This window comes from Molothrus aeneus, chromosome 10, assembly GCF_037042795.1.
Source record: "Molothrus aeneus isolate 106 chromosome 10, BPBGC_Maene_1.0, whole genome shotgun sequence".
Classification (NCBI taxonomy): domain Eukaryota; kingdom Metazoa; phylum Chordata; class Aves; order Passeriformes; family Icteridae; genus Molothrus; species Molothrus aeneus.
Genome location: NC_089655.1, coordinates 19,947,245 through 19,968,193, shown reverse-complemented (window position 1 = coordinate 19,968,193; position 20,949 = coordinate 19,947,245). Strand labels below are relative to the sequence as shown.

At 36.5% G+C, this 20,949-nt stretch overlaps 1 protein-coding gene across 1 annotated transcript in view; it reads left to right on the top strand.

Moving 5' to 3' along the window:
* NAALADL2 (N-acetylated alpha-linked acidic dipeptidase like 2) overlaps positions 1–20,949 on the top strand; it is a 214,179-nt gene that overhangs the window by 133,653 nt on the left and 59,577 nt on the right. Inside the window, exon 10 of the mRNA XM_066556250.1 lies at positions 12,872–13,018. Coding sequence (XP_066412347.1) covers positions 12,872–13,018 — 147 coding nt within the window. The remainder of the gene's footprint in view (positions 1–12,871; positions 13,019–20,949) is intronic.

The following is a 20,949-nucleotide window of genomic DNA, read 5'->3' as shown; positions in this document are numbered from 1 at the left end:
AAATGCTAGGATCCTGGGGATAACAATGAAAAAAAAAAAAAAAACTGTAGTTCATCCTGTGAAAGAGAACACAAGTAATAATCACACTAAGTGCAGAGCACTCTGTGGATGCTGCAAGGAACATAATTTAAAGAGAACTGTGGGAAAATAGCAAACTAAGATGGGCCAATGCACACAGCAGTTTTTGCTTTCTCTCTTGTTTTTTTTTAAATAAAATAAAATATTGGACAATTACTAATCACTGCAGCTTTCACAATATCTTTTTCCCCTTAATTTCTGGGAAAATTAGGAAAGAAGTTTTAGCTGAAATGATATTTTTAAGGATTTTCTAACATCAACAATGAAAAGAAGAATCAGGAAACCTAATAACTTGTCTGCTATGTGAGGTCTGGCAATCAGAGAATAGAATAAGTGCTTGGCTAATTAACAGAGACCATGTTTCTTAAAGAATGTTTTGTATAAAGGGATTATATCTTCACATTAGTTGCAGGTTTCAAAAGGGAGCTTCATAAGCAGACTGCAAATAATAATTTTATATGCCTGTCTGTGGGATTCTGGTTGAAACACCAAATTACACGAAGAAGCGAATTTAAATATTTGGATTAATTAAGCAAAGAGGAACTCAAACAGTTCTGAGACCTTGACATATTTAATTCAAATATTTTTTATATAACTAATTAGTGTCCACATTAACAAGAGGGAAGGACTGCCAAGTTATATTTTTGTCTACTGTTATTTTGTACAGAAAATGATGGTTAATTCGCTTGCTCAGTTGGTGAATCAGCATTTGTTGGCAGAGTGTCATTGGTAAATTGGGTTTGTTCAAGGCTGGGATTCATTCTCTGTAAATAAGGCCATTAATGATTTTTTCTATAATGGACATGTCACAAAGAAAAAAAAAGTTATTATGAACCATAAATTCATTGCTGTTGTCTTTTAACTGATTGTGTGACCATCAGACTCCAAGTCTGCTGTTACTGCTGAGCCCAACAGAACTTACTGCTCCTGTCTCCCCAGGAAAGGAGTGATTTAAAGCTATTGATGAACGAGTTGATCATTAAAAATGACTGTGCAAAGTATTGTTCCATGCTATATATCAGTATTTGTTTCCACTAATGGAGCAAAAGGCTTAAAACATCTCTACATTTAAAGCTGGTGTTATTGACAGAAAGTTCTTTTTTCTTTATGAAGTAGAGCCAAAGATAAACTTCTGCATAGATGTTACTATCGTTATTTCTTGATTTAAAAAAAATAAAATCTTACATTAATGTCAGCATCAATTCTCTTTTTCCAGCTTCTATGTGTTATTTTTTTAAGATTGTCAGCATTAATAGGGAATCTCCTAGTGTCATATATCAGTAGTTTTAAATAAGTAAAACATGATTATTTGAATTGCTTGTTCTATGTCTTATAACAGAAGACTATTGCTTCCCCACGAGCTTTCAGTCTTTACCAATTATCACTTTTAGTGTGAGATTTGATTGCTGGTTTTACTTTTTATATTTGTGTTGAGAGCAAAGGAAAATCTCTTTGAGAATCAGAAGTTTATGCTGCAAACTTCTATCTCAGGAATTCCTAACTGTGTTAGAATGATGCTGTTAATATAATTGGCAATACTTCATTGACAGTTCTATTAAATTAATTAAGATGCTGCTTCTCCAGTGTGAAATGTTTCATTTAATGAGGGATTTGATTTGCAGGAGGTTTTGTTTGCATCTTCTGACCACTTTTTCCTTTTCATAAAATGCTGCTTTGTCCACTGTTACATATTTTTTCACTCTTCAAAATAGAATAATTTTATTACTTTAATGCCAATTCAGACAGTGAGTAATTTACTCCTACTCATATATTTTGCTGTTATGAAAATACTATTAATGTCAAATGTGGAGAAAAGAGTTTGTTAGCAAAGCATAATGTAATAATGAATGAGTTTTCCAGCTGTGTTCTTACTGGAGAACAATTCCTTTGTTCCTGATGACTCAAGCTTTCTGCTTCCATGTCCTTCCTTGTATTTACATAGATTTCTAATAGAGATGTAAATGATGTATATTTTCAGAATGGTTTTCTTGGTTTGAAATGTAAATGTCTATTTCAATAGCCCTTGTGGATGAAACTGAATAAATCTGAATATTTTATTATGTTCAGGTGTGGTACTGGAGTAGGTAAGCAATTCCTTTTTTGCTGCAAAAATGGGGTTTGGTTTAAGTTTTCTATTGGCCAATTGAGTTAATATTGTCTCATATAATGAGCTGTACCATGTAAGGGAATTGTTTTTCCCTTCCAAACACTTTAGCCAGACTACAATATTAGAAAAATTAACTTCACTTCTGTCTAAATACTCTTTTGTTTAATTTCATCTTGATTATTTCCCTTCAGAACTGACTTTTTCATGATAATAGAAAGATGTTTTCTTAGCAATAGAAAAACCTTTCAAGTAGAGAGTTTAAAAGTAAACTTTTAATTCTTACAAAAGAAGATAGATTGAGCTCTGGATATTTTAAAATTTCTACATAAACAGAAATCATTGAAAGTTTCTCCTGATGTTTCTCTCATCATTATTAACTGTGTTGCTGAATGAAATTAAATTGACTCAATAGGTAAAAGCTGTACTACACAAACAGCCCATGGGAAAGAAATGCACATGCAAAAATCAGGTGTATGGCCAAATAACCAGAAAGAAATAAAGCTCCTTAAATCGGAATTGATAAGAAATTAATGTAAACTGAAATGTGTAATGTACAAACAGTCTGTTTAATGTTTTTTGATCCAAAACAGCTGCATCCATGGGCTTTAGTTCTGCATGTCGCAGAAAAAGAATCAAAATCTTGTGCAGCACAATTTACTCCTCAGTCTGCACATCTTAATTGGAAAAAAAAAGCACCTGGGTAGTGAAAAGCAGACCGTTTGTTTGTTATAAATAAAAAGGTGACCTATTTTCAGTAATGCCATAGGTATTTAACCTTGCCAGAAGCATCAGTGTGGCCTGAGCGTGCTGAACCTCACTCCTGCCAGGAAGAAGGTTCCAGGTGCTCTTTGACACATTCTGCTCCCCCTGCCTCAGTGTGCCTTGGGGCTGGGATTGATTGTTCTTTGGACAAGCATGAAGGTGTTTGTTTTTACATGATGTACCTCTCTTTCATGTTGTAAAATTGTGAGCTGTTTCATAGAGTACTGAGCAGGTTACAGAAGTCAGAGGAGTGGGAAGAACGGAAGGTTTGTAGAAACCTGGGAAGGTGTGGGGGTTTTTGGTTTGAATGGGGGTTTTTTGTTGTTTCTTTCAGGTTTTTTGTTTTGGTTTGGGTGTTTTTTAAGCTATTTTTCCTAGGAAGGGTAGAAGTACCTCTGTAGAATGGTAAAGCAGTAACTGAGGTGAAAATGTTGACCATAGCTCCAGTGGGTAGAGGGAAGAGTCTGGAATTCTTGCTCATGCTGAGAGATTTTGAGGTTGGAAGTTCTCTTTTCACATGGATCCTTGTCATGCTTGGAGGACTCTTATGTCTCTTCTAGGGTTCAGGTTTAAAAATCACCTCAAAATTGTGGTGATTGGCATATTTTTTGTTACATAAATTTGTCCCCCCTTTTATTTCACAGTGTTGTTGCAGTAACAGTTCTTACATGTGAAAACAAAAGCTTGATTGCTTTAAGGCTGTTAATTGAACTTCTGTGTCTCTTGTTTAGACATACTTATATAAGAAATACTCAAATTTAGGAAGGGAAAAAAAAACAAGAAATCCCCAAACACCTCACCTGGTCAGTCATCAAAGAGAAAAAAAAATCTTAAAATTTTAACTTAGGCATATTTATTGGCAAGAAGTTAGAAAACCTTTGATGAATTCTTTAAAACCAGGTGTGAGGAAAATCATTCCAAATCCATTTAAAACTGTGATAGTTTGAATAATCACAAGCATAAACTTGAATTATTCTGAGATTTGCCTGGTTTGTTAATTCTCCATCTGTTTACCACAAGCAGATTCTGGTGATGATGTCTTGTCTAGTGTAAATAAAAAGACTAAACAGAGCTAGAAGGGAGACTTTTGGGACACCATAAACAGGGAATGTGAAATTTCAAAAGCAACTTCAAGCCAGTTTAATATATGTGGAAAATACCTGTATTTTTCAAATTATTCCTGAGTTTTTAATTAGTAACATAGTTGAGATGGATTTTTATTTACTGAGTCAGAGAGCCACAATTCCCATAGTATTACTCCTGTCTTGAAGTGCACACAGAATGGGACTTCACTGAATAGAACAGAGAAAATTTTACAGCAGATAATCTCAGATGTCAGGAAAAGCCAAAATGCAAGAAATAGTTTTCCTGGAGGTTCTGCAAAAAGCTTTCTTTTGGCAGCTAAAGGTCACACAGCTCCAACCTTTGTCTCCTGGCAGAGCATTGAAAGGGATTTCAAAACTTCTTTTCTAGCCTTCTATTTTAACACTTTAAATGCTTTAAGTTTTCTTTCAAAAGGAGTTTAGGAGAGCTGCTGGCTCCTCTGCTTTGTAACATCCGTGTCTTGATTAGGTAATTACTGTATAATTACTTTAAAAAAGGCTCAATGCTCTACCTTCAGCAGGTAATTCAGCACTAGAAGGGAGCTTCTATCCATACAATTATTTGCATGTGCAATTATAGCAGTGAGGCCAGAGATACAAACTCTGGCAAGTGGAGTGCACAGAGAAAGATTTAATATTGAGGAAAAAATGAGCTCATGTTTATGCGTTTCAATAGCTTTAGCCCATTAAAATATATTGGGTTGTGAGGTAATTTTTTTCCACACTGCTGACTAGAATCTGCACCTTTGAAAATTCATGTAGATGCTGTATTATTTAGTATTCTCAGAAATTTATATCTATATGTAGCATTCATTAGTCTTCCTTACCAGAGTAAATAGCTTTAGATTGCACTTTACAGAACATGTCAATTTGTTTTCTCAATTTGTGCAGTGCAAACATTTCTCCCTTACAGACTGTGTAAGCATTGTTTCAGAAAGTTCAATTTTATTGCATCAGAATTAACTTTTAAAGATCGAAATTTGGAGGATGAAGCCTGAAATATAATGTTATAGATATTTTAATTAGATTATATTGTGCAGTAGTTAGAAACTATCAGTTGTCTGTAGAAGTCTGCTGATCAGTTCTGAAATAAAATACATTATCAGCCTTTCTCGATTTCCCTGTTTTCTATGAAAAAGCAGTGACATATCCCTGAAAACTTGTTAATAAAACTCCACATTTCCTTAACAAAATTTAAATGTGTTTTTAGTCTTGTAGTACTTGACAGTACATAGAAATTACAGTATCCCTGTTCAATGCTTTGCTTAGGTATTGGAAAGATCTCAGATAATAATCCTAATTTTCAGAGCATAAAGAAACACATCATTTAGATGTATGATGAGTTTTGGGTGATAGCTGACTACTGTGTGTTTTGTTGAAAAGCTTTTCAAAGTTCCTTGGACTAGATCAGATTCATGTTAGAATCCATGTTTTAAACAGGTTCTGGTTAAAACCACATTTTACTCAGGTAGTTGAAATTCTTCTCCCAAGCCCTAATATTTCATGGTTCTTGAAACCAAGTTCAAGTGAGCTTTTATGGAAGCCAGAAAGAAAAAGTCATTTGACCATATGCCTTTCCTTTCTCTCGGGTTTTCTCTTCTCTAAGGTTTTCTCTTCTTTCCCAGCTGATATTGTTTTGCTGTACAGAGGCAAGAACTCTTTCTTGTGGTTTAAGTAGATAAAAGTTGGAAGAATCCAGTCAGGAAAAGAGTATTACAGTACCCCACTGCTGTAAAAATAAAATCATTTGACATCTTTTGGATCATTTAATTTATCTCTCAGTGGAGCCTAGAGACCTGCATTTGTGGTGCTGACACACTTTAATAAATCTGCTTTGTGATTATCTTCCTGAAAAATTCAATTTCTACAGATACTTGATCTCTTAAGTGCAAATACTGTTATTATACCATTTGCTCAATTCCCATTGAAGTCCAGAAGAGGGTTTTTGTGTGAAAAATATGATGGTGGTTTATTGACCTTCATGGTCCATATGCAATGGTGGGAGTGACTTTCATTTCAAAGACTGAAAAATAGGTTTTGTGTGTGGCTTGAAGGGGGTGATTTGTTCATGCATAGCTGCTATTAAGAAGTTTCAGTGTCAGACTGCAGGTTTCAGAGCAAGGTAAAACTTTGTCAGCAGTAAATTTCTCTGGCCTTGTTCCACGCTGGTGCCATGAGAGAAGATTTGCCATCGTTACCCGTGTGTCAAGAGAGTTCTTCAAAGAATCACTGATTTTCAGTGTTCTGTGCCATAAAAAAGTTTCTTCATTTGTGTCTATTACAGCTGAAATTTGGTCTTTGATTACAGTAATAAAGTCAGAGATTTTGATGGCAAATTTCTCCCCCACTGAAAGAAACCTGGCTGTTGCACTGGCTGTACCATGGTTGTGTAGATGGTCCCCTCTTGGCTGGGTAATGTGGTGTTGGGGTCTGTTCTGCCTCTGTGTGCATTGTTAGAGATGAGCAGGATGATTCCACAGGATTCTTGGATCCCTTAAAAGAGCTGATATTGTATTGGATATTGGGAATACATGTGGAGGAGCAGGGAATATGAGACATGTAATATACAGGACAAGGATAAATTATTTTCTTTTATTTTTTTCCTAGTGAAACACATGAGTTTAAGTTGTGTTCATAAACAGCAGATTGAAGATCTCAGCATGGTGGGAGAAACCCCTGACCCATGCAGAGGTCTGCTTTTCTGGGTCAGCCTGATGATGAAGCTCATGAGGGTGTCTGCTGAGCTGGTTTGCACGTTGGCAAGTGCTGGTGTTTGGGAAGTGGTGCTAGCAAACATTTCTGGTAGAAATCCCACATATCCGAATTCTTTGTAGCTCAGAAAACATGACATGGGAATGCTGATGGTTGGGAAAAATGTAAATTAGAGTAGTCACAAACTGTAGTAAAATAGAGTAGTTACAAACTGTAGTATCCCTGTTACACCCAGCTGTGGGCCTAAGTTCTGACAACTGTGATACAAACAAAGCTTGAGGGCCATTAAGTCCAGGAGAGTTTTAATTTTTGCATCATCAAAAAACAGATTGACTGCATCCTTCAGTTACAAATGCAAATGGTCAAAAATCATTTCTATTCAAATTAGATCAAAATGCATAAGCTCTAAAGGAAAAAGCACCTGATGTTTTGACTTTTGGGTGTGGAGACAGGTTCCCTCTTGATACAGTATTTTCTAACCTGTCCATCATAAGGCAATACAATTTTAAGCAGTTTCCTGAAATTTACCATCAATAAGTGTAACTCACTGAATAGTGAGGCTGAGCCTGTGGTCATGGAAATTCAGTCTTTAAAGTCACTTTAAAGTTTTGGAGAGTTTGCCTTTTCCTGTGCTGCTGAAAAAATATAGAAGAAGTTCTAATGCAGTATTTTCTGGGGTAAGTGGATACTTTGGAGAAACACAGCTACCAAAGGTGTGTGCAACAGTTTCTCAATTTTTTTTTTTAAACTTTATATTTTTAAGGTACTGAGATACTTGGAACTGCTGATGGCATTCCCATTGCAGTCTTGCCACTTATATAATTCATGCTATGTAATTTTAGCTTTAAATATTTGATTGCTCTGAAAATCTCTTATCAAATGGGAACATACTTGCTTGATTTTTACCTTCCTTAAAAAAGCCATTAAAATTCCTAGCAGTTTGGCTGAGTGTTGGCAACAGGTACATTTGACTCAATGAGGCATGGGACTTCAATTTGGTTATAGGAAGGATAAATGTAATTCAGAATCATGTAACAAGCATCAGGAATCAGAGAAAGACTGTGAGTAGATAAAGTTAAATGTAGAAAAAGTGCAGGGTAGAAAATTAAATTTACACTATATAATTTTTTACTACCTTGCTTTTGTATTTCCTACCAGTTTGATGTAACTTTTGCATCTAAAATGTGATTTAGTCGTGTGAGGTACCATTTATTTTAAAGACTTTACACTAATAGTTATGTTTTTTTTAAAAAATAAGACAAATATTTAAAGGTATGCAAATATTTCTTAACAGAAACCAAAGCCTTGAACAAGAATTACAGGATTAAGTTTGTCTCATGTTTTTCTAGCTGTAAGCTAAATAAAAAATAACTCCATTTTGCAAAGTAGTATAACATGCAGCAATATATTTAAATTTTTTGTTCCAAGCACAGATATTTCTCCATGCATTATTTATAACCACTGGTATTGTAATTTCCCATTTTTTTTAGGAAGTCATTATTGAAATGCAAAATTTGCTTCACACAATTTTGAAAGGTACAACTGGAGTTTTATTTTCAGCAGGTTGTGTTTCTTAGGTAAACTGACTTTTCCTTGGTTCAATAGAAATTTGAATACAATATCAGAACTGGGTCTTGGCTAATCTTAGTTTGACCTGACCTTTTGAAAGTATTGTGTTCGTCACCATTTTCAGTTTCTTCTTCCCCTCTGGGTGGAAAAGCCTTCTCTGTCATGCAGAATACCTGCAGGCTTTTTGAAAGAACAGATATGTTAAAGCCATCAGGTTTATCTAAAAGGCAGGTTTTTTGGCTTTTTTTTTCCTTGTGAAAATGCGGTTCTACCTTCCTGCACAGCCTAAAAAAGCTGTTTACTCTTGGAATTTCCAGGTGTGGTGCTTTTGTGTATGAAAACACAGAGTAATTTGGTGGTGGGGGAGTTTAGATTGTCTAATGGGAATCCCTGGGGTTTTAGTGATTTGTTTGAGCATCACCTGCAGTGTCCACGAGTATCAGAGGGATTCAGATGGTGCTGAATTCCTTGTCCCTGATGACTTTCAATAAACACAGTTCTCGAGGGAGTTGTTTTTCCCTGGTGACAAGTTCCTCTCAGTGGAATATGTGTGTGTGCAGGGAACATCTCTCACTTCACTGTGGTAGTCCTGAAGAACCCAAACCAGGGGCAATTTCTGAGATTTAAATTTCTCTTTCCTGTGACTGATTTTGCAGGGCTACAGAATTTCACCAGAGTCTTCATGTTACCCTTAAAGGTCATTAAATCATGTTAATATTTTAGATATTTTCAGTAAGGCTTCATACATGTTTAAATGAAGATATGTGTAAGTGGGAAGGAAAAATTGCTAAGGAAGTAAGGAACCAACATTTTATTCATTTTTAATTAATCACTTCAGTCTTAATATAACATTAATTAAATGCAGCAAGGTTTAGTCACTCTACCTCATAAGATTTCATGGTGTAGCTTTAATCAGGTAATCAAATGATCACATTGTATAAATAGGCAAATACATCACATCAGTGGTGTGTAACATTCAGGCTATTTAAACCACAACTACTCTCCATCTATAGCATATTAATTATCACCACCACATTTAGCTTTTCTTTTCCTACACAGAGAAAGAATGAATGAATGAATATAATTTAGAATTATTTTTATGCACATACTTGAATCATGTCAGTTTGATAAGGCTCAAAATTGGGGAAATGCTGTGCATTTAATTATAATGTAGTTGTTTTGCTCTATGATACTGGGCAAAACAGAAATGTTAGATACCTTGCTTGCCTTTAGTTGGTTTGAAAAGCACTTTGAGGTCTGTAGGGCAAAATGCCATATTAAATCTCCTGAATAATTTCTGAAAGAGCTGATTTGCATTAATAGCAATATGTATAATCAATCAATAAAGACAGAGCAGAACAGGGTGTTTGTAGCCAAACCTGATAGTCAGCTGGGAGAAAACAGAAGTAGGCTTGCCATAGGATTGATGCAATTCCTAGAAGCTCCATGGTTTTTTTAATAGCCTTTGGCAGTCATCTATTAATATTTTTTTAAGAACCATCAAACCTTCTGCCTCTAATGATCTGTTTGCTAGAGTGTGGCAGGTGTTTTTAGATGAGAGACGCAGACCTGAGAGTCCTTTCTCTCGCCTTTATTACCTGTTGGTGTTGATTTACATATTTACAGTAATAAATATGTTAATCTCTTGATTTCTGCATTTTTACAAGGTCTGTGATGAATTAAATAAATTCTGTAGCTCTTCCTTTAGACAATTTTACTTGCTCTAGACGGTCTCTCATATCTCAGGTCATTAATTGCACCAGTCCCTGACACAGGTACTGATTCAGCTCAGAAATAGAAATCAATTATTCATGAAGAATAAGCTTCCTTGTTGTAGTTCTGAAGCTGGGAGCACTGACATACTGTAAGAATAACTGTTCATTCTTTACTGGCCCTGTTGAAAGCTCCTTAGGTGTTTTAATCCGTTTTCAAAAGGTGGTAATGCTTTAAGTGAAGCTGGAGTCAAGTAAAGAAAAGTAGTAACCAGAACTAACTAATGAGTTCTGCAATGAAGTCCCATTTGATGATGCTTCAGATGTGTCAGATTTGTTTTAGGACACTAACTCAAATGTATTTGATTTGCCATATGGTACTCTTCATTTTCTCAAATTTGTAACATAAACCTGTAAGGGGGTGCTTACACCCAAAATGAGCTGCAGAGAAATAAATTATTCAATTACATATAGCATGTGAATCTTTGCACTGACACCAAGCGCTCCTTGATTCCTGGCTCAGCAGAGGCCTCCAGTCTGAAGGAAGGGTTTGACTGACATGGTGGAGCCCAGCCTGAGCAGCTGAGTGCTCTAAATACAGCCAGTCTGTGTTTTTCTTGTAAGGCTAACCAGCTGAAGAAATACAGTTTGGCTGCTCTTCAAATGGCAGTTAGTTGTGTGTTGCTAATAGTTTATTCTAGATATGTTTTTAAAGATTCTTTTTTAATTATTTTATTAGTTTTAATAATATTAGAGCATTATTATTCTTTAAGTCTATTAGTCTGGGGAAACATTTCATTTTTTTAATGAATGCAAAGCACACTATATGAGCTTTGCAGTTGTTGCCAAGGAGTTGAAGAATGCTGGTGTTGTAGAGTCTGCATTACAATAAAAACAGATTGGAAGAGCACAGCATCTTGCATGTAAAGCATTCTCTTATATTGGTGCTGGGTTAAATATTTATTGTTGGGCTTGTGTGTGAGAACAGTGCAAGTGGAATAAAGCAGTTAAACTCTTAAAATGCTGTACTATTGAATTGAACATTGCTGTCATAAAAATATTAATCCTATACTGTCAAGGATGGTGATAAAACCCCCAAACCACCATATTTTATGGTCCCCTTAACCAAAGCTGTAAACATTTCATATATAAACTTTCATGCATAAGAAAAACTAAATTTCATGTTGTTGTAGGAAGGCATCTCTTCAGCTCTTGGTAGGCTGGTAGAAATGGGGGTTGGTGGATATTCAGAATGAAGTGTCCAAAGCTGTATTTCACAATTTCACATCATTCAGTGAGCTTTAAACATTAAAGGAAGAACAGGCTACTCATCACTTACGAATCTTGACCAGCTGTGGTGGGCAGTGTGAAGTGAGGAGAGTTTGATCTATGCTGCAGTGTAGAACACTGGGTGATCCTTAAATGCCTTGTAATTCCTGGAAGGAACAATGGATCTTGTACACAGATATATGCACAAAATCATAACCATGGCTTTTTGCCTGGATGTGTGCTGTGCAGTGGGTTTGAGAGACTGTAGGAGATACAGTTGTGATTATTAAAACAACTTTTCCAATGAATTTGTTTGGGTATTTGCCATTTCTGTTAGAACTTTTTGGACAGGCCTTGAACTACTGTGAATGTGTGCAAGAATGGCAGGAGCAGAAATGCTTAACAGATTAAAAAAAAGGAGTAATACAACCACCTTTCAAAATTACTTATGAAATGGAAGCTATTTCTTGAATGTATTTTAAAATAATTTTCTATGCGACTCTGCAGCCTTTATTTAAACTGTGTAATATGCAATTGCATTATTCACAGCACTGAAATGAAACTGTGAAGCAATAATTATGCTAATTTTGAAATGGGGAAATACAGAGATTTGTCTCTGTCTAACATTTTCCTGATAACCTTGGAGACTTTAATATACAGAATTTGCTGTATTTTTGTGTTAAAGTGGAACCAATTTTAGGCTATTCTTCTAGAAAGCCTGTAATTTTGTTGGTAGAGGTGAGGAAGTTATGTTATACTATATGAACTGTTAGCTAAATGCAAACAATCTCCAGTACTTCAACTTCCTAATATTCTTGAAAAGAAACCTGAGTAGCTTATTTGCTGTAATAGATGTTGAAAGCCTTTATGCCTACTGTTTATTAAGTGTTTAATTACCTGGTAGATTTAAAAGCTACACAATTATATGGTACTCAGTCTGGGCTTGATTTCCAGTTTCCATATTTATTATAGTTCTGTTGATAAGATTTCACCATTAAATACTTACATGAAAGAAATGCAAAGATTTCCCTGACTAGAATTGTTTTAAGAAACCTACACAGAAAAATTGTATTATTTACACAGAAAATGTGTATTGGGTATCTTTAGCCTTTTAATTCTGTTTTTCTCTTAAGCCCTACTTTGTGGGAAATTCTTTACATTGCCAGCATTTCACAGACATATCTTAGATTGACTATGATAATCCCATTCAGCTTTTTGTTGTGGCAGAGCATGCTATTAACTGAATAAAAAACTGATTCCTTAGGAGCCATTGAAGATCTCAAAATCTTCCAAAAGGCACCACGATGCCTTCTAATCTTCTGGCCAGCATGAGGCCTTCCATGTGCCTTAATTCTTCTCTTGCCTCTCCTGACACCTCAGATAAGAATTTCTTTGTCCTCTGAAAGGCTCAGCCATGTTGCAGGCAAACTTCACTCTCTGCCATGTTGAAGTCATTTCAACCCAAAGAATGCTGTTTAAATGAGATATTGCTACAAGTTTTCAAGAGCCTGAGTGCAAATAATTAAGTAGGGCTTTGATTTGTGTTTGTTTTTTTTCAGAGCCAGAGCTTCAACTGTGTGGAAAAGGCAAGATGTCCAGGATCCAATGTGAGTTCTGTGCAGATACAGGGAGATGCAGATTATTTCATCAACCACCTCGGAGTACCTGCCACCCAGTTTTCCTATGAGGACACCAGAGCATCAGAGGTAGCTATGACTAAAAATGGAAAAAATGAAAATAGCAGGAAGATAGAATTATGTTTTCTCAGGTTATATTGTGTTGTAGTGGAAATTTATCTCCTCTAAGTGTGTTTTTTTAGGTCTTCAGAGGATTACCATAGAGCTTCAAAGTGTGTTTTTCTAGGCATATGGTATTCAAAGAAACAGATATACATTGAAGGATGTTGTGTTAAAAATGTTAATATTGCTGATAGTTTTATAGGCTACGTGTTAGCTAATCCAACTTTTGAGACTGTTTTCAACTTAGAGGAATCAGGTATTGATGTGTATTTTTTTACTGCACAGTAGGATGTGACAATTTTCAAAATTCACTCTATATCCATTTTCATACCATGAGAAAAATAAGATTCTCTAGGATAAGCATTGGTGGTAAGGATCTGTATGCTTGATTGGAGTCTTCCAGACACCATGGCTCTTTTCAGTCCATCATCTTCTGCAAGGCAGGTGGAAGGAAGGCCTATGTGGAATAGCTGCTAAGTGACAACAAAAAATTCCTCTGGACCTTCCACATAGTTTTCATTCAAGATCTGTGTATATACAATCTACAGACCACAAGAAAGAATCTGCAAAATTCGGTATATCAAAATAGTGAGTATTTCCCAGCAACATTTACAATATGAACATTGAAGGTTCCCTTGGCTATTGTCTACTTTAATCCAAAGTTATTCTTCATGTTCAGTTAACCTTGTAAATGTGCATTTTTGTCTCTCAGAATGACTCATCAATGTAATTAAAATCATAAATGACAATATTTCTATATTTGCTTAAACATGACACTCTAAATTTGGTTCTTTGTTAAAAATTCAGCTTTTGTCCTTCTTGAAAATTCATTTCCTAGAAATAAACTTGGTAAGTGTAATCTGCAGTCTTGAAGTAGACATACTGCACTTCACAGACTGTAGGAGACCTTGACCCCATGAGGTCTGTTCTATGTGAGAAATAAATCTGCTTGGCACAATGTGTAAATTTCTCTTGGCAAGAGGATGGAATTTTTCCCTAAAAGTGAAGTCACACAGAATGATTAAATTTGGATTATTTGCTATATCTTTGTTATTTATTGTACAGGTTGTTAACAGTCCTCCAGAAGATAAGCTCATTGTGTCTCATATGTTCTATCAAACAAGCAATCTGTTTATCCTTTACTGTTTATTGCCATTGTTTATTGTGGATTCTGTTTATTGACAGATACTATAAGGCAGATAAATTATTCTGTGTTGACAGCCATATTAATAAACATTGTAAGAATTTCTGTTAGGCAGGTTAGGGACTGATAAAAATCTGTTGGTTTGCAGGGAGGGATTTTTCCTTGTTTGTTTCCATCCAGCTTTTTTAACTATGCCTCAGCTTTGTCAGCTTCGTTGCAAAACAAGATTTGGGCAAACAGGTTCAGAAATTGACTGTTCTGATGTGCTTTTGTGGGTCATCATTTTGTGAGGTTGGTTTCCTCTTCTGTCTCTCTCACTGCTGTGACCTACTCAGGAATCACTCTTCCTTTGGAATATACATCACTTGTTTATTTTACCCACCTGTCAGCCAGCGTGCAGTGTCAGGTAAAACTGATGCTGTTCCACAGCTGGAAAATACTGGTTTGGAGTTAAAAAGCCCAAGACCTGTGCTTGGATTCTTCCTCCAGAGCAGCAGCTCCAGGTCAGCTTTAGAAATGCATTTCTTCCCCAGTCGGAGCGATGCCAGTCCGCAGAGAGAAGGTTATAAAAACCTTCCATTGACAGGAATCTGAGGAGTAAATACAAGGAAATAAAAATTGTAAGAGGAAACATTCAGGCCAGAAGAGTAAGTAAAACTGTCTGGCTTGGAATTACGTAATACAGTGAACCACAGCCTCGGGGAGGTTAAATCTGCCTGGCAAACGCCCGTGGTGGGTCCGTGAGCCAGTAAAGTGCATTCTGAGAACTCAGCCACTGCTGTAAAAGTGCACTGGGTGAAATGCAGCTCATTTATTCACCAGCAGAAAATATGCAGCATTTTTAGTCTCAAAGTAAGTAAACTTGGAAGAATTTCTCAAGTGGAAAAAATCATAATATTGCCCCAATTTCCAAGGATTCTCTTGTAGTTGCTGAAGAAAGCTTTTCTCACCTCCTTTCCTCCACTGTGCCGGGTTTTCCAGCACATGAGGGTCACATTACATTCTGATTAGTAATATGTTAGGAGACAAGCTGATCAGGTTTTCCTAATACTGCTGATTACTTTGCTTTCAGTATGAGTTATGGTATTCAAGAGAATGATTAGTGTGCATCCAGGTGACTGTGTAGAGTCTCCAGAGAGAGACCTAAGTGTTGATTTCAAATCAGAGTTTCTCTGCTCCTGAAAGCCATGATTAGTCTATTAGTCCTCACCTCAGCAGAGAACAGTGTTAGAAACATATTCAGTAGCCTTTACAGCAACAAGGAAGAGTAACATAAACTAAGAGAGCTGTTAAATCAAAGACTTGTGTTAGCCACTCTCTGTGCTGCATAAAAGCTGGATATCAGTCAAATTATTTCATTGTATGAGCATTGGTATGTCAGAAATAATTACATGGCACAGATGAGTGCATTCTGATTTTCTTTCCCTATGTGTGGACTCTTTCTGTGCTCTTGAAAATAATAGTTTTGTTTATTTTCACACCCAAAAATGGTGTAACAGGCATAACACATACATGTCCTCCATAATGAGAAAATACATGCATGTAACAGACAAACAGACATGGTCATCACAACTCTGCTTGGTGTCTTAGATATAAATTCCTCTCCTGTGGTATTTTAACTTTGTAAACAAAATAATCTTACTCACATGACTGAAGCTCAGCTCTTGGTTACCTGATTGTACATTATGAATAACTCTGAAAACACTGGATATGGTGGTGTATGACCTCAGGGATATGCACTCAGTTTCTGTTTGAATTCATGATGGTTCTCATTTTGGAATGGATGTACATGGATTGCGTGCCTGCCCTATCACTTAGAGCTCACCTTGTTTCTCATACTTCTCTCCCTTAGTTCCTTAAGATTTGCATTGTTTTTCTTTTTGTATGAGCATCATCTTTGTAATTTTCCATGTTTAGATTTCCTCTTGATGGAGCACCTTAAAGTGTAGTTTTCTCTGCTAGACTCAACATTCTGATGGCCTTTTTTATTTCATGAAAGGGGACAGGGTAAAGTAGTTTTTAAAAGGTCTGTGTTTGGGTAGTACTGGGCTTCTTCCCTGAAGGGAAAAGGTCCAACCCCCTAGTTACAGGTTAATTTATTCTGATTACTTCTTTCCTAGCACAGTTTATAGCACAGCTGCTGAAGTCCTGGAGCACAAATAATCACAGAGACTGAGAAAAAGAGCCTTGCTGTGGCTCCCTAATGTTTGGGTAGTAGAGAACATATAAACTGGGTTTTCCATTTTTTTCAGTCAGAGATTTGACTTTTTCTCCAGCATTGTAAGTCAAACATCATTGAACTGTTCAGTGTTTTGAGTTCCATCATTTACAAACTTCAGCTGATACAGGTGTATTTTGAGTTTTTTCAAGATGGAAATTAATTGACTGTTACCATCCATTTCTGTGTCATTGCAGTCAACAGTTTAATGAGGAATCCATTTTTTAAAATTATAGTTGGATGATCTTCCATGTTATCTGCATATTATTCATCCTTCTCAGTGCATCCTGTTACAGAACGATTCCTGTCTGATAAAACAATCTTAAATCCCCTCTGTGATAATGTGGTAGTTTACATCTACATTAGTACTATTACTTTGGGGAAAAAAAACTGCTGCACATGCACATAATTAAAAAATAACCAACAACTTACTAACTTGCTTTTTTTTTCTTCTTCTTATTTTATATTTATTGATGGACACATAATCATCATGAAACATTTCATAATAGATGTCCACGTTTGGGTATGCAGGACTCACAGAACATTTACTTTTACACCTAGATCATAAAAGTTGTTTTCCGTATCTTCACTCAAACTTAAGTACAGGCAAGAAGTATAAAAATTACCTGTCACATTATTCACAGGCTAGACCAAGGTAGTGTAATACCATGGACCACTAAGCTAATTTAGAAGAAAAATGAAAAGAGGTTTCTTTATAGAAGGCATTTGTATGTAATATATGTAGAAGAGTTTAGAATTTTGACAGTTTGAGATTGTATCCTCTTTAGAGAGAATGCATAATGATTTTTATTTCTGTTGAAATATGCATAACTTTCTGAAGGTAACTTTCAACTTTCATTAGGGCCCTTAAAAGTGATTTTCACCCACACTGGTGTAAAACAGAGGGCACTAAATCTTAACTCTTCAGTGAATGTGGCCTCTCAGTGGTTGTTACCATCAGCCTTTGCAACCTCCCTCCCACCCTGTCCTTCCCTCTTTTCTTCCTTTTTATCACTCTTTGGGAAACTTACTGCAGTTTCTTGATTTCAGTGTTTACATGCTTAGACTGACACATCATGCACTTCTCTTGAAAGAGCTCAAAAGCTTTCCAAGATTTCTTTCTTATGAGAAGAGAAACAGAGGAACCATCCTTGATGGAGAGAACTTAGGGTCTAGTTTACAAAAAAAATAATGTTGGAAGCTGCTTTTGTCAAGTCTCTTTGATGTGCTGATGTTGGTGTAGAGGGAGGGCTCAGGCAGCTTGGAGTGCTGTTCAGTGCATCTCCTTTGTATCTGTTCTAAAGTGAGAAGGAAGCTGGTGTTTGAACCCCAAACATATTTCATTTTTAAATGCATCTATATATATAATCAACTTGGCTTTGTGGAAAGAAAGTCTGTGGTATAGTTTCATCTCCACAAATACAACCTTGTACCTGTTGTGTGCATCTTGAAAGCAAACCTGAGTAGTCTGACCTGTGATGTTCTTTATTTTTAGCTGGTTTTGTATCAGTCATGTAATCACTGTTCAAACAGTTCCAGTGCTTAAAGTCAATCCATTTGTATTTTATGAAGTTCTGGAGCTCTGTGTTCTTAATGCAGTTATCTCACCATCTTGAATCACAGCATTAATCCATTGTTGCTCCATATCCAGATGATTTTCTCCTTGACTTCTGGTGTGTTCTCCTCCAGTCCCTTTCCAGCCAGGAAAGAGTCAGTGCAGCCATGACACAGTCTTGAGATTTCTGACTGCTTGGATTACCTACAGCTCACCAGGCCCTTCTGGTAAATGTTCTGCTGTTAACTGACATTATTATTTGTGTCCTCCTTGATTAGGTGTTACCCAGTACCAATTAATTTATCAAAGCCAAGTATATTTATCAAGAAATTCCATCACAGCATCATTTTCTTGGAGGCATCAGGGTAGGCCATATGCAAAGACACGATGTGCTTAATTCAGCCATAGCTGCTCAACAGAGACCTTCAGGGCCTGTGGCATTGGTGTGAATGTCCTTGGAAGAGATTTAGTCTGAGTCTGTAATTCCAGGGAGATTCTTACCCCAAACAGAAGCCGTGTTTCTCCTCTTACATCTAGTCTAGGAGGGAGTTTGCACAACAGCAGTGTGTTGCTGTGATGATCTGTGATTTGGTAGCTTTTCCATCTGGAAATACAGCTCTGCATGGCTCCCCCTCATTCCCTGTTTTACTTCTCTTTTCTCCCAGGTACATGTTAAATTTTTAAGGAAATAACACAACTGGTAGTTGCCCATGGGGAGTTACTGGAGATGTTTCATGACTGTATGAAAGAATGAAAGTACCAGTGTGCTTGCTATACCAGAAAGTCTTTGCAAAGGAGCAAATGTGTATCAGCCTCAGGATGGTTGCTTGGGAACCCAGGATTCCCTTTTCTGAGCTGCCTCTGGAGAGTTTGATGCAGTTGCACTTGCTGCTGAGAGAGTTTATTAACTGTGAGCAGACTTCAAGGGCAGCCAGGTGTGGCAGTGGGAGCTGGTTGTGTCAAGGTGAAGAGAGAGGTTTCGTTTGTGTTTCTGGACAAGCAGTGAGCTGCCAGTGTGTAACAAGGAATACTTGCAGGAGTCCCCAGCAGGTTGCCTGGGAATACCTGAGGGTCCAAACCACAGCTGCCTTCCTGACTCAGGGATTATGCTGGGTTTGTAATAACTGTGCTTCTCTTTATTCAGACTGATTTTTTCCTGACCAATGTGTTTTTTCTGTCTCTAGCATAAATTAGTGTTTTCTAATTTCTCAGTTCAGTCAGGGGTTAGTCTAGTACTCACCAATAATTCATTAATTCATTAGTCCATCTGTTCATTTGGACACTAATTGAGTTGAATTTGGTAGTGAGAGCATGGTGAAATTGTTAAGGTTAATGACTCGGTGTTTTACAAGACAAAATGCATTTGATGTTCAATTGATTGCTTGAGTTGTTTTATTGAATAATATGAATATTTAGCTATTTAATTTCATGGAAGAGCATCTTTGTTATTGCACTAATGCTAGTGAAACTGATGACGTCCTCATCAGTTTGGATACATTGCTCTGCTCCAAAAAATTCTGTCTGGCCTCACAAATCCCAGTGCTTTGATGTCCCAAACATCACACAGTGCATCCAGAAGGGGAAAATTCTTTATGTAAACTTGCCTTATGATATCAAAATCACACAGCTTCTTTAGCATTCATTCACACTGCATGAGTACATGTTGTTTCTGTGAGCTCTGTCCTTGCAGATTCTCTCAGAGGCTCCTCAGTGTCTTGGAATTGACTGAGGATTGTTGGAAGGCAGTGGAAGAAAGAGATGGGAGTTAACAGGATCAATGGAATATGGGGAAATGTGAAAAATTCGTTTAGGCACCAATTAATTGCCTCTGTTTGAAGCATTTAGTTACTGAAAATATTATCTAAGGACAGATGTCACTGAATTCTCTGTTCCCCTTGGAGAATTAAATGGCCTGTTGCATTCATGGTAATGTTTTACCACTGTCCTTCTGAGTGGCTGCATTCAACTGACCAACTAAAAATCTTCTGGTAGAATATCTGGAATAAGTATCAGAACTTGTTTTGTGCCAGTAGGTATTACTAGTGTGGCACTCAGTTTTGTCTTTTTGGGGGAAAAAATCAAGATCACTGGACCATCAAACAGCTGTGGTTTGGGTCAGCGATGCATTCTCACTGATAAAATTTGCAATATTTGATATATCTTATCATGGACATTGAAGAACTGGTTAATTAGGCTTCTGATAAATATTGTCTTGAAGACATTATTATTCTTAGCAAAACACAATTTTTATTCTTACTGCAAGGTGGTGAGCCTCCCACCTACACAACATCTGTGTAGTGTCTAACATTAGATCTCTTCATTCAGTGTAATTAATTAATTTTTTTTTTAGCACTGAAATTTGAAGTGGGAATTAGGAAGCATTGAATCAGGAAATAAAAGCATTGATAATATTTGATTGTGAAAGACATTGTCACTGGGATTCATGACTTCCAGCAAGACATGGTTAGGGTGATCTTCCTGGAACTTCATGTTTCTTTATAATTTGAATGCTCACAATTGATCATAAAATGTTACAAAATGTGCTTGCACCCTTCACAAAACACATCCAAGAAAAGCTGTTCTCTCTTAGATGTACTGAATTTTACTAAGCCTCCTGTTTCTCTGTTGTGAAACTTTGGGAGGATCCTGTGTCAGGTTCCAGGTTTCTGACTTGGGCCACTCCTACCTAAACTGCTGATTCTGCTTTCAGTGTAAAAAGCACCAAGGGAAAACTGCAGAGGAATAAAACCAGGCAAGTATCCTTACATCCTACAAGTTTCTTTCTCTGTGCTGCAGTCTGTGAGTTTATAGCTTTACAGTGATTATTTCAATTCACTTACTAACATAAGGAAGAAAACATTAAATTAAAAGAGATGAGAGAAATGTACTTATATTCCTTTCCTTATGACTCTTGGCTGGTTTTTTTTCTGGCTGCAGTTGAGTTGAAAAATAAAATAACTTGTGCAGCAGTGATTCCAATT